General features: G+C 47.2%; 1 protein-coding gene across 1 annotated transcript in view; it reads right to left on the bottom strand.

Annotated features, from left to right (window-relative positions):
• Positions 1–10,493, bottom strand: part of bnip2 (BCL2 interacting protein 2) — a 98,555-nt gene extending 88,062 nt beyond the window's left edge. The window contains exon 1 of the mRNA XM_046352110.1: positions 9,691–10,493. Within this exon, the coding sequence (XP_046208066.1) occupies positions 9,691–10,079 (389 nt within the window). The 5' untranslated portion in view covers positions 10,080–10,493. The remainder of the gene's footprint in view (positions 1–9,690) is intronic.
• Between the last annotated feature and the right edge of the window lie 3,133 nt (positions 10,494–13,626).

Below are 13,626 nucleotides of genomic sequence, written 5' to 3'. Positions count from 1 at the left end.
CTGTCGACAACAGTAGCAGACCTGATTACCAACAACAACGAGACAGCCTACAGGGAGGAGCTAGGCACTCTGTGTTTCGCCAGGTAAACAACCTCTCGCTCAACGTTAGCAAAACTAAGGAGCTGATTGTGGAGTTTAGGAGCAACCAGGCTGGACTCACCCCATCAACGCGGCCGCCAAGGAGAGCGTCAATAACTTCCAAATTCCTCAGCATATACATCTTAGAGAAGCAGGTCAGCGACTCTTCCATCTTAGGATGCTTAAGAAATTGGGTGCACACTACCTGCCCTACAACACCAGATGTCACAGGAAGGCCAAGAAGATCATCAGGGACCCCAGCCATGTCCTGTTCTCCCCGTTTCCATCACTCAGACACGTTCAGTACAGGGACATCATGGCAAAAACTGTCAAGACTGGCCAATAGCTTCTACCCTCAAACCATCAGGCAGCTTAATAGCCATCACTAGTCTGATACCTGCCCCCCCTGTCACTCCCCCTATGGACATTTCCCCCCACACCCCCTCAACAGTCACTTACTTTACCTGCTGCTCCCCTTAGGGACATTCCCCCACAATGGTCACAATGCTCCCCCTACGGTCATTCCCCCACAATGGTCATTCCCGCCTCAACAGTCATTCCCCCCTCAACAGTCATTCCCCCTCAACAGTCATTCCCCCTCAACAGTCATTCCCCCTCAACAGTCATTCCCCCTCAACAGTCATTCCCCCTCAACAGTCATTCCCCCTCAACAGTCATTCCCCCCTCAACAGTCATTCCCCCTCAACAGTCATTCCCCCTCAACAGTCATTCCCCCTCAACAGTCATTCCCCCCTCAACAGTCATGCTGCTCCCCCTATGGTCATTCTTCCACATCCAGGGTCTGAAATTAACACCCGCCAAGCGCCAAATGAGGGTAGATTTTCCATTTGGTGAGTAAATTTCAGAAGGCTATCCGCCACACTGGCGGGTTAATGACCAGAGGAAAGAGTGCCTCCTGCTGGCCCTCCAACACCACTTCCAGCAGCATGTGGTCTCCCATCCAGGGACTGACCAGGACCAACCAACACTGGCAGGTTAATGTTTGTACCAAAATAGTCATGTAATAAAATATCCGGCATGATGGCTCGGAGGAAACGACTCCTGTTTGCCAGCCAGAGACTGTCACTAGTGCTCCTAGCTTCGCGGCACTTACCATACGGGACATCAGCTACTCGACATCGCTCACTTGCCACGGTTCTGCTGCTCGCTACCGTTCATTAAATAGCTGTTATGTGGCGACATTTACCTGGAGTAAGCAAACCTTTGAAACAAAAACCCACTGACAGAAGAGGAGGACACATCACACATCTGTGACACTGGGCTCAATCGGAGCCTCTCCCCTTGACACCCTCTGTGATGGCGCTAATGGAAATGTCAGAGCAGACCAGCACAAAGACACGGTTTAGGACTGTGCATGCCATTGGCAAGAAGGCGAGACCACTTTCTGACTTGGAGTGGATGTGTGAGTAAGGGAAAATGTTGTTAGTCTTGTAGCTAGACTAGTACTGCTGTAGCTAGACTAGTACTGCTGTAGCTAGACTAGTACTGCTGTAGCTAGACTAGTACTGCTGTAGCTAGACTAGTACTGCTGTAGCTAGACTAGTACTGCTGTAGCTAGACTAGTACTGCTGTAGCTAGACTAGTACTGCTGTAGCTAGACTAGTACTGCTGTAGCTAGACTAGTACTGCTGTAGCTAGACTAGTACTGTTGTAGTTAGTTTTTACAAGTCTATTTAGCAGACGTGGTCCAGTATTGGAGGTTATTTCTCAGCTCTTGATAAGCTTTGGTTCACCTCAAAATGGTGTATAAATACTAGGGCTGGGCAATGTGAAAAAGGTCATTTCATATCCCGATAACAATAAATATCCCGATATAGGTAATTTCATATCCCGACAACAACATATCATACAGCACATTCTCTGTAAATCCAATGAATAAATAGTTCATATACATTGACCACATGTCAAGGCCTGTTTCTTATTACATTTTGAATTATACTCAACAACTAAAAGGTTTTCACTCATATTTGGTTATTTCTCCTTTTATTTACAACCTTTGTGCAAATTTTCAATTAAGCAATTAACAAAATATAAAATATTAATGTATAAAATCAAAAAAAGGTAAATAGAAAACACTTGAACTATAGGTAAAAAAATATATAGATATTTGGGGGTTTGCCTGTTTGGCATGTTATTTTGGCATTAATACGTGTCACGTCTCAAGGTGCATTTGGTACCTTGGGTCGAGAGTTGGCACCAACTCACGAAACCCCCGTTTCTCCACCGTGTAAGTTGGGGCCGTGTCTTTGCAGATGTAAGTTGTAACGGCAGCGGTTATCTCCTTCCATCTTCGTGGTTCTTTGCCATACGGTGTGCCACGGGTAAAAGCCTCCTGCAACGTCATCCTCATCATCCGCAGACTCTCGTCATCCGCAGACTCTCGTCATCCGCAGACTCTCGTCATCCGCAGACTCTCGTCATCCGCAGACTCTCGTCATCCGCAGACTCTCGTCATCCGCAGACTCGTCATCCGCAGACTCTCGTAGGTGATTGTTGCGTAGGTGGTGAAAGAGGTTAGTGGTGTTTGAGTCTGTTGTCGGGACCAGCCTGCAGCATATTTGGCAGAGGATGGTTTTCTAGTCCGTGACAGACTTTTCATACCCAAACCACATCCATGTGACCGAAGTAGCCCCTCTTTTTAGGTATGAGCGCTGTGTCTCCGTGCTGTGTCACGTTCATTATCCTCCATGTTTGTTTGTGTTGCAAATTTCCTTCCACAAGGCATGTGGAAGAACACAAAGCGTTGTCCAATTGACACAAAATATTGCCGTCAACAATAGAGCGTAATATTAAACAATAGACATTTTACCATCATCCAGCCCTAATAAATACCAGTAAATGATAGGCCTACTGATGCTGGCATGGATCTCCATGCCTTCCTATGGCTCTGGAACATTCTATTTTAATATTTGTCTCCAGATGCTGTTTACATTTTAAAGCACCGTGACACAATTGACTTTTACCAGCCTTATAGTGTGGATCCTTAAGGCTAATTTAGCACAATCAACTGCCAGCTATATTGGATAACATGATTGTATATTTAATTATTATTGAATGAATCTAATGTTTCATTATTGCAGTTTGGATGAAGAAGAAAAAAGTATACAGAAATGAGAAGAAGACCAAGGAGTTTATGCAATATGGTGCAGCGGTAGAGAAACGACATTCAGACAGAATCTGAAAAACACCACATTTCTCTCCATCATGTCAGATGGGTCCACAGATAGTTCTGTGAAAGAGGAGTTCTGTGAAAGAGGAGGAGTTAGTTTATGTCAGATTCTGTCACAGGGGCAAGATCGAGTCGAAGTCTGTTGGCATCAAGTCGGTGGAGAAGGCAGACGCAGCACACATAACCAACACCATTCAGAGACATCATGGAGGGAGTGTGTGGTGGTGTGGGGCCATCAGAGACATCATGGAGGGAGTGTGTGGTGGTGTGGGGCCATCAGAGACATCATGGAGGGAGTGTGTGGTGGTGTGGGGCCATCAGAGACATCATGGAGGGAGTGTGTGGTGGTGTGGGGCCATCAGAGACATCATGGAGGGAGTGTGTGGTGGTGTGGGGCCATCAGAGACATCATGGAGGGAGTGTGTGCTGGTGTGGGGCCATCAGAGACATCATGGAGGGAGTGTGTGGTGGTGTGGGGCCATCAGAGACATCATGGAGGGAGTGTGTGGTGGTGTGGGGCCATCAGAGACATCATGGAGGGAGTGTGTGGTGGTGTGGGGTCATCAGACACATCATGGAGGGAGTGTGTGGTGGTGTGGGGCCATCAGAGACATCATGGAGGGAGTGTGTGGTGGTGTGGGGCCATCAGAGACATCATGGAGGGAGTGTGTGATGAGTGGGGCCATTCAGAGACATCATGGAGGGAGTGTGTGGTGGTGTGGGGCCATTAGACACATCATGGAGGGAGTGTGTGGTGGTGTGGTCAGCCGGGTGTAGGGGGACAGGGCCGAAATCATCGGCATCCACTGTATGGCACACCGCCTTGAACTGACCTGTTCTGATGCCATCCGGTTCAACGTGATTTTTCAGAAAGTAGATGACCTCCTCAGTGGGCTCTACACCTTCTACCACACCAGTCCACTGAACAGGGCAAACCTGGTAAACAGCTGCCAGGCTCTTGGGCACACACCACTGGTGCCCACCAGAAATGGCGGGACCCGATGGGTAGGACACCTACTGCGTACACTGGACCCCTTCCTGCGAGGTTATCAGGGGCGTGTCCAGCACCTGGAACAGGAAGTGGCTCTGGATTGCTATGCTAAGCACTTCAAAAGTCCTCATCAATATGTAATGTCCAGTAAATAAGAACAAACACTGCTGATCCCCCTACGGTCATGGTCATTCCACCTCATAGGTCACACCACTCCCCCTACAGTCAATCCTTCTCAACGGTCACACCACTCCCCCTACAGTCAATCCTTCTCAACGGTCACACCACTCCCCCTACAGTCAATCCTTCTCAGCGGTCACGGCGCTGCCCCTATGGTCATTACCCAAAAACGGTCACACCTCCCCCCTACGGTCATTACCCCAAAACGGTCACGCCTCTCCCCCTACGGTCATGGTCATTCCACCTCATAGGTCACGCCTCTCCACCTATGGTCATTACCCCAAAACGGTCACGCCTCTCCACCTACAGTCATTACCCCAAAACGGTCACACCTCTCCACCTACGGTCATTACCCCAAAACGGTCACGCCTTTCCACCTACGGTCATTACCCCAAAACGGTCACGCCTCTCCCCCTATGGTCATCCCCCACAACGGTCACGCCTCTCCCCCTATGGTCATCCCCCACAACGGTCACGCCTCCCCCTATGGTCATCCCCCACAACGGTCACGCCTCTCCCCCTATGGTCATTACCCAAAAATGGTCACACCACTCCCCCTATGGTCATCCCCCACAACGGTCACACCACTCCCCTACGGTCATTCCACCTCATAGGTCACGCCTCTCCCCTACGGTCATTACCCCAAAACGGTCACGCCTCTTCCCCTACGGTCATGGTCATTCCACCTCATAGGTCACGCCTCTCCCCCTACGGTCATTACCCCAAAATGGCCACACCTCCCCCTACGGTCATTACCCTAAAACGGTCGCGCCTCTCCCCCTATGGTCATCCCCCACAACGGTCACACCTCCCCCCATGGTCATCCCCCACAACGGTCACACCTCCCCCCATGGTCATCCCCCACAACGGTCACGCCTCCCCTACGGTCATTCCACCTCATAGGTCACGCCCCTCCCCCTACGGTCATTCCCCCTCATAGGTCACGCCTCTCCCCCTACGGTCATTACCCCAAACGGTCACGCCTCTCCCCTACGGTCATTACCCCAAACGGTCACGCCTCTCCCCTACGGTCATTACCCCAAAACGGTCACGCCTCTCCCCTACGGTCATTACCCCAAAACCTCTCCCCCTACGGTCACGCCTCTCCCCCTACGGTCATTACCCCAAAACGGTCACGCCTCTCCCCCTACGGTCATTACCCCAAAACGGTCACGCCTCTCCCCTACGGTCATTACCCCAAAACGGTCACACCACTCCCCCTACGGTCATTACCCCAAAACGGTCACGCCTCTCCCCCTACAGTCGTTACCCCAAAACGGTCACGCCTCTCCCCTAAGGTCATGGACATTCCACCCCATAGGTCACGCCCCTCCCCCTACGGTCATTACCCCAAAACGGTCACGCCTCTCCCCCTATGGTCATTCCACCTCAGTCTTTACTCTGCCTCCACCCCAATGTATTTATTCATCACTGCGACCGTGCTCTTTCTGTTCTACTGTTGAGTTTTTTATTGCCATTTTCATTATTTCATGTCTAGCCAAGGCTAGCTTTTTCAAGCAGAAATTTGCTTCCTGCATCACTAACTCAAAAAAGTTCTGGGACACTGTAAAGTCCATGGAGAATAAGAACACCTCCTCCCAGCTTCCCACTGCACTGAAGATAGGAAACACTGTCACCACTGATAAATCCACCATAATTGAGAATTTCAATAAACATTTTTCTACGGCTGGCCATGCTTTCCACCTGGCTACTCCTACCCCGGTCAACAGCACTGCACCCCCAACAGCAACTCGCACAAGCCCATTTCTCCTTCTCCCAAATCCATTCAGCTGATGTTCTGAAAGAGCTGAAAAATCTGGACCCATACAAATCAGCCGGGCTAGACAATCTGGACCCTTTCTTTCTAAAATTATCTGCCGAAATTGTTGCCACCCCTATTACTAGCCTGTTCAACCTCTCTTTCGTGTCGTCTGAGATTCCCAAAGATTGGAAAGCAGCTGCGGTCATCCCCCTCTTCAAAGGGGGGGACACTCTTGACCCAAACTGCTACAGACCTATATCTATCCTACCATGCCTTTCTAAGGTCTTACATTTACATTTAAGTCATTTAGCAGACGCTCTTATCCAGAGCGACTTACAAAGCCAAGTCAACAAACAGATTACCGACCATTTCGAATCTCACCATACCTTCTCTGCTATGCAATCTGGTTTCAGAGCTGGGCATGGGTGCACCTCAGCCACGCTCAAGGTCCTAAACGATATCTTAACCGCCATCGATAAGAAACATTACTGTGAAGCCGTATTCATTGATCTGGCCAAGGCTTTCGACTCTGTCAACCACCACATCCTTATCGGCAGACTCGACAGCCTTGGTTTCTCAAATTATTGCCTCGCCTGGTTCACCAACTACTTCTCTGATAGAGTTCAGTGTGTCAAATCGGAGGGTCTGCTGTCCGGACCTCTGGCAGTCTCTATGGGGGTGCCACAGGGTTCAATTCTTGGACCGACTCTCTTCTCTGTATACATCAATGAGGTCGCTCTTGCTGCTGGTGAGTCCCTGATCCACCTCTACGCAGACGACACCATTCTGTATACTTCCGGCCCTTCTTTGGACACTGTGTTAACAACCCCCCAGGCAAGCTTCAATGCCATACAACTCTCCTTCCGTGGCCTCCAATTGCTCTTAAATACAAGTAAAACTAAATGCATGCTCTTCAACCGATCGCTACCTGCACCTACCCGCCTGTCCAACATCACTACTCTGGACAGCTCTGACTTAGAATACGTGGACAACTACAAATACTTAGGTGTCTGGTTAGACTGTAAACTCTCCTTCCAGACCCATATCAAACATCTCCAATCCAATGTTAAATCTAGAATTGGCTTCCTATTTCGCAACAAAGCATCCTTCACTCATGCTGCCAAACATAACCTTGTAAAACTGACCATCCTACCAATCCTCGACTTTGGCGATGTCATTTACAAAATAGCCTCCAATACCCTACTCAACAAATTGGATGCAGTCTATCACATTGCAATCCGTTTTGTCACCAAAGCCCCATATACTACCCACCATTGCGACCTGTACGCTCTCGATGGCTGGCCCTCGCTTCATACTCGTCGCCAAACCCACTGGCTCCATGTCATCTACAAGACCCTACTAGGTAAAGTCCCCCCTTATCTCAGCTCGCTGGTCACCATAGCATCTCCCACCTGTAGCACACGCTCCAGCAGGTATATCTCTCTAGTCACCCCCAAAACCAATTCTTTCTTTGGCCGCCTCTCCTTCCAGTTCTCTGCTGCCAATGACTGGAACGAACTACAAAAATCTCAAACTGGAAACACTTATCTCCCTCACTAGCTTTAAGCACCAGCTGTCAGAGCAGCTCACAGATTACTGCACCTGTACATAGCCCACCTATAATTTAGCCGAAACAACTACCTCTTTCCCAACTGTATTTAATTTATTTATTTTGCTCCTTTGCACCCCATTATTTGTATTTCTACTTTGCACATTCTTCCATTGCAAAACTACCATTCCAGTGTTTTACTTGCTATATTGTATTTACTTTGCCACCATGACCTTTTTTGCCTTTATCTCCCTTCTCACCTAATTTGCTCACATTGTACATAGACTTGTTTAGACTGTATTATTGACTGTATGTTTGTTTTACTCCATGTGTAACTCTGTGTCGTTGTATCTGTCGAAATGCTTTTCTTTATCTTGGCCAGGTCGCAATTGTATGAGAACTTGTTCTCAACTTGCCTACCTGGTTAAATAAAGGTGAAAAAAATAAATTTTTTAAAAAATGTAACTTAGTCCTGCAAGTTGGAGCTCGGAGCATAAGATTTTCACTGTACCCTGCAATCATACCTGCCCCCCTGTACATGTCACTATTAAACACTGTACCCTGCAATTACACCTGCAACCCTGTACATGTGACTATTAAACACTGTACCCTGCAATCATACCTGCCCCCCTGTACATGTCACTATCAAACACTGTACCCTGTAATAACACCTGTAACCCTGTACATGTCACTATTAAACAATGTACCCTGCAATCACACCTGCAACCCTGTACATGTGACTATTAAACACTGTAATAACACCTGTAACCCTGTACATGTCACTATTAAACACCTGTAACCCTGTACATGTGACTATTAAACACTGTAATAACACCTGTAACCCTGTACATGTGACTATTAAACACTGTAATAACTCCTGCCCCCCTGTACATGTGACTATTAAACACTAATAACACCTGCAACCCTGTACATGTCACTATTAAACACTGTAATAACACCTGTAACCCTGTACATGTCACTATTAAACACTAATCACACCTACAACCCTGTACATGTGACTATTAAACACTGTAATAATCACACCTGCAACCCTGTACATGTGACTATTAAACACTGTAATAACACCTACAACCCTGTACATGTGACTATTAAACACTGTACACTCAACCATGACAGTCTAATGTGATTCTCTAAAACTAACTGTATAAATGCTGAGTAAATGACAGTTCAGTCTGCCAAATGATGAACTAAACTTAATGAAGTCAGAGACCTGTTTATTCAGCAGGCCTAATGTTATACACAGCAAGAGAAATCAGTGGTAGACAGAGTAAACTGATGCTGTCCACCGTGGTAGTATGTAATATATAATATAATAATATATGCCATTTAGCAGACGCTTTTATCCAAAGCGACTTACAGTCATGTGTGCATACATTCTACGTATGGGTGGTCCCGGGGATCGAACCCACTACCCTGGCGTTACAAGCGCCATGCTCTACCAACTGATCTACAGAAGGACCACCATTACTACACAGTATGTAGTAGTGTTGCTCATTGTGTGTGTGTGTGTCTTGTCCTTCTATCCTCACGGGGAAATGAAATCCCCAAAGTCCCCACAAGGATAGTTAAACGAGGAAAATCATCCCTGTGGGGTTGGGTTTAGGGTTACAATTAGGGTTAGAGTTTGGGGTTGGGTTTAGGAGTTAGGTTTTGGGGAAAATAGGATTTTGAATTGATGTGTGTTGGTATTTGGCAGGTTTGTGTTGTTGCAATTTCCTGGGATAGCTGGCTGCAATATCAGTAACATGCCTAATATTGATGCCATCACGCTGACAATAAAGGACGTCAGCACAATAACATTGATAATAAGCAGCTCTAGGCAGACTGCAGTCTTCCTGTATAGGTATTGACATAAAACTGTTCTAACTAAAGTGTACAAGATAGCACAGTGGTGAGAAAGAAGTGAGCGCAGCGCATACCTTCCATTATGTCCAGAGGTCGAGTATGTCTGGGGCATTCTGACGGGAGTGGAGCATAGCATCACCTCCACCCCTTCCTCCTGTTTTTCTCCATTGTCTGGAGTCACCGTTTCCTGCGGCGGACCTCCTGTTTGGGTTGGCCTCTGAAGCCCTGCTCCTGCGGCCTCTTCGCCATTTTCCAATGAAAGCTCTGTGCTGCTGTTTTGCAGGTCTTCTAAATCTTCCTCATCTTCTCCTCCTGAAGGCGAAGGACTCGGAGTGTCTCTGATATCTCCTCCCAGGCTCTCATACATCCCGGGTGTGTCTATGTCTGGGCTATTGTTCAGACTCGTATCGTTATCACCCGCAGCCTTCAACACTACCTCACTCTCGATCATATCTGTAGCCATCACAGCTGATCTGCTGCTGCCTTTCCAACAGGGTCTGGATCAAATGCTTCAAACCTCAAAGCAACACTTTATGAATATGATAATCTTGTTGGTTTGTTAGCTGATAGCTCTAGTAGTAGCTAAATACAACAACAACAAAAAACTTCATACATTCACAATTATTTTCTTTGAAGTTAGTTGTCAAACGGAGTGAGTCAGGTATAAAGAAACAACGTAACTAAGTTAGTTGAAAGATAATGCTAACCACAATGCTAGCTAGTTAGCCAACTGTCCCTCCGTTGGAGCACAAAGATAATGCTAACCACAACGCTAGCTAGTTAGCCAACTGTCCCTCCGTTGGAGCACAAAGATAATGCTAACCACAACGCTAGCTAGTTAGCCAACTGTCCCTCCGTTGGAGCACAAAGATAATGCAAAGATAATGTCCCTCCGTTGGAGCACAAAGATAATGCTAACCACAACGCTAGCTAGTTAGCCAACTGTCCTTAGCAACGCCAACTTAGATACAGTGTCTTTTTTGACGATGTCTTACGAGCCATTGAAGACCGAATCAAACACATTCAATCGCTTTCCGTTCGATGTTTAGCATGATACACTTTGCTGTCGGACGGTTCATAATGAATCTTTTTTTTGTGTGTCGTTTGAGAGTCGCCCAATCCGTCTTCTCTCCCCGTTATTAAGATTACACGTCGTCGTCGTCGTCATCCCCTCAGAGCTGACACGTTCTCCCACAATGCCCTCTGTTGGTTATGGCCCAGGGGTTCACTAAACTCCCCGACTAGGCTACCCCTGCAAGTCTACTTATTTTATTTTTTTCAATTTACATGTATTTTATATTTTAGTCATTTAGGTAGACGCTTCTAGGAGTATGATTTATAATACCCATACAACCTAGTGGTCGAACTCGGGAATGGTTACAATCGTTTTTCCACACCATTATTTTAGAAACACTTCCATGTACTGTATGATGTGTTATTTTGATATCCGAGTCAAAACGGAGAATGGAAAAACGACACATTTTTCATTTTCTGTTTCTAAATTTGAAAAAACAACCCTTACAAAAATGTCCCACAGGATTCCTGCATGATTCTTCTGCAGGAGTCCTTCAGGAAATCCCACAGGATTTTTGTGATAATTTTCCTGTCAGACAACCATCAGGATTCCTGCAGGAATGGTTTTGCAGGACCAATCCTGCCCGATTCGTACAATTCCTGCAGGATTCCTACACACAATTCTTGCAGGAAGTCCCTCAGAATATAGTTTAGATGATTTCTGCAGGAATGGTTTTGCAGGACCAATTCTGCACGAGTCTTACTGTTCCTACAGGAATCATACACATAATACCTGCATTCTAATAATTTTTCTCGTAGGACTAACCTACAGGAGCAATACTGCACAATCATTTTATTTCTGCAGGATTGAAACTCAAATGTTTCCACCTCTACCAAGGATCATATCACCTCCACCTTACCTGACACCCTAGACCCAATTCAATTTGCATACCGCTCCAATAGATCCACAGATGATGCAATCACCATTGCACTGCACACTGCCCTATCCAATATGAACAAGAGGAATACCTATGTAAGAATGCTGTTCATTGACTATAGCTCAGCCTTCAACGCCATAGTATCCTCCAAGCTCATCTTTAAGCCCGGGGCCCTGGGTCTGAACCCCGCCCCATGCAACTGCATCCTGGACTTCCTGATGGGCAGCCCCAGCTGGTGAAGGTAGGAAACAACACCTCCACTTTGCTGATCCTCAACACAGGGGCCCCACAAGGGTGTGTGCTCAGCCCCCTCCTGTGCTCCCTGTTCACCCATGACTGCGTGGCCATGCACGCCTCCAACTCAATCATCAAGTTTACAGATGGCACGACAGTAGTATGCCTGATTACCAACAATGACAAGACAGCCTACTGGGAGGAGGTGAGGGCCCTGGCAGAGTGGTGCCAGGAAAATAACCTCTCCCTTATTGTCAACAAAATGAAGGAGCTCATTGTGGACTTCTGGAAACAGCAGCGAGAGCACGTCCCTTTCCACATCAACGGGACTGCAGTGAAGAAGGTGAAAAGCTTCAAGTTCCTCGACGTTCACATCACAGACAATCTGAAATGTTCCAACCACACAGACAGTGTGGTGAAGAAGGCGCAACAGCCCCTCTCCAAACTCAGAGGGCTGAAGAAATTTGGCTTGACCTGTAAGACCCTCACAAACTTTTACAGATGCACAATCGAGAGTATCCTGTCAGGCTGTTTCACCGCCTGGTACGGCAACTGCACTGCCCACAACCATAAGGCTCTCCAGAGGGTGGTGTGGTCTGCCGAACGCATCACTGGGGGCACACTGCCAGCCCTCCAGGACACCTACAGCACCCGATGTCACAGGAAGGCCAAAAAGATCACCAAGGACATCAACCACCCGAACCACGGCCTGTTCACCCCGATGGCATCCAGAAAGCGAGGTCAGTACAGGTGCATCAAAGCTGGGACAGACAGGGAGACTGAAAAACAGCTTCTATCGCAAGGCCATCAGACTGTTAAACAGCCACCACTAGCTGGCTACCACCCAGTTACTCAACCCTACACCCCATTGAATCACTGGTCACTTGAATCATGTTTACATACTGCTTTACTAATTTCTAATGTGCATACTGTATTCTATTCTACTGTATTTTAGTCAATGCCACTGTGACATTGCTCGTTCTAATATTTATATTAATTCCATTCTTTTACTTTTAGATGTGTGTATTGTTGTGAATTGTTAGATACTGCTGCACTGTTGATGCTAGGAACACAAGCATTTCACTACAACATCTGCTAAATATGTGTATGTGACAAATACAATTTGATTTGATTTTGTAATTCCTGCAGTAGGCCTATACGGTATATATATTTTATTTATTTAACCAGGCAAGTCAGTTAAGAACAAATTCTTATTTTCAATGACGGCCTAGGAACAGTGATTTGTACCTTGTCAGCTCGGGGGTTTTGAACTTGCAACCTTCCGGTTACCAGTCCAACGCTCTAACCACTAGGCTACCCTGCCGCCTCTACACTCTAACCACTAGGCTACCATGCCGCCTCTACACTCTAACCACTAGGCTACCCTGCCGCCTCTACACTCTAACCACTAGGCTACCCTGCCGCCTCTACACTCTAACCACTAGGCTACCCTGCCGCCTCTACACTCTAACCACTAGGCTACCCTGCCGCCCCTACACTCTAACCACTAGGCTACCCTACCGCCCCTACACTCTAACCACTAGGCTACCCTGCCGCCTCTACACTCTAACCACTAGGCTACCCTGCCGCCCCTACACTCTTACCACTAGGCTACCCTGCCGCCTCTACACTCTAACCACTAGGCTACCCTGCCGCCTCTACACTCTTACCACTAGGCTACCCTGCCGCCCCCATATACTTTATATAGATAAAAGACAACACTGCATCAAAAGTCAGATTAATGACGGCAACTTAATTCAATCAGCTAATTCAACGTGTGTGTGAGTGCTTGTCCACCAACCATCCAGTCACCATCCAGTCACG

This window comes from Oncorhynchus gorbuscha, linkage group LG06 (genome assembly GCF_021184085.1).
Source record: "Oncorhynchus gorbuscha isolate QuinsamMale2020 ecotype Even-year linkage group LG06, OgorEven_v1.0, whole genome shotgun sequence".
NCBI lineage: Eukaryota > Metazoa > Chordata > Actinopteri > Salmoniformes > Salmonidae > Oncorhynchus > Oncorhynchus gorbuscha.
Note: the sequence above shows the minus strand (reverse complement) of the source record. Positions and strands in the feature narration are given on the sequence as shown.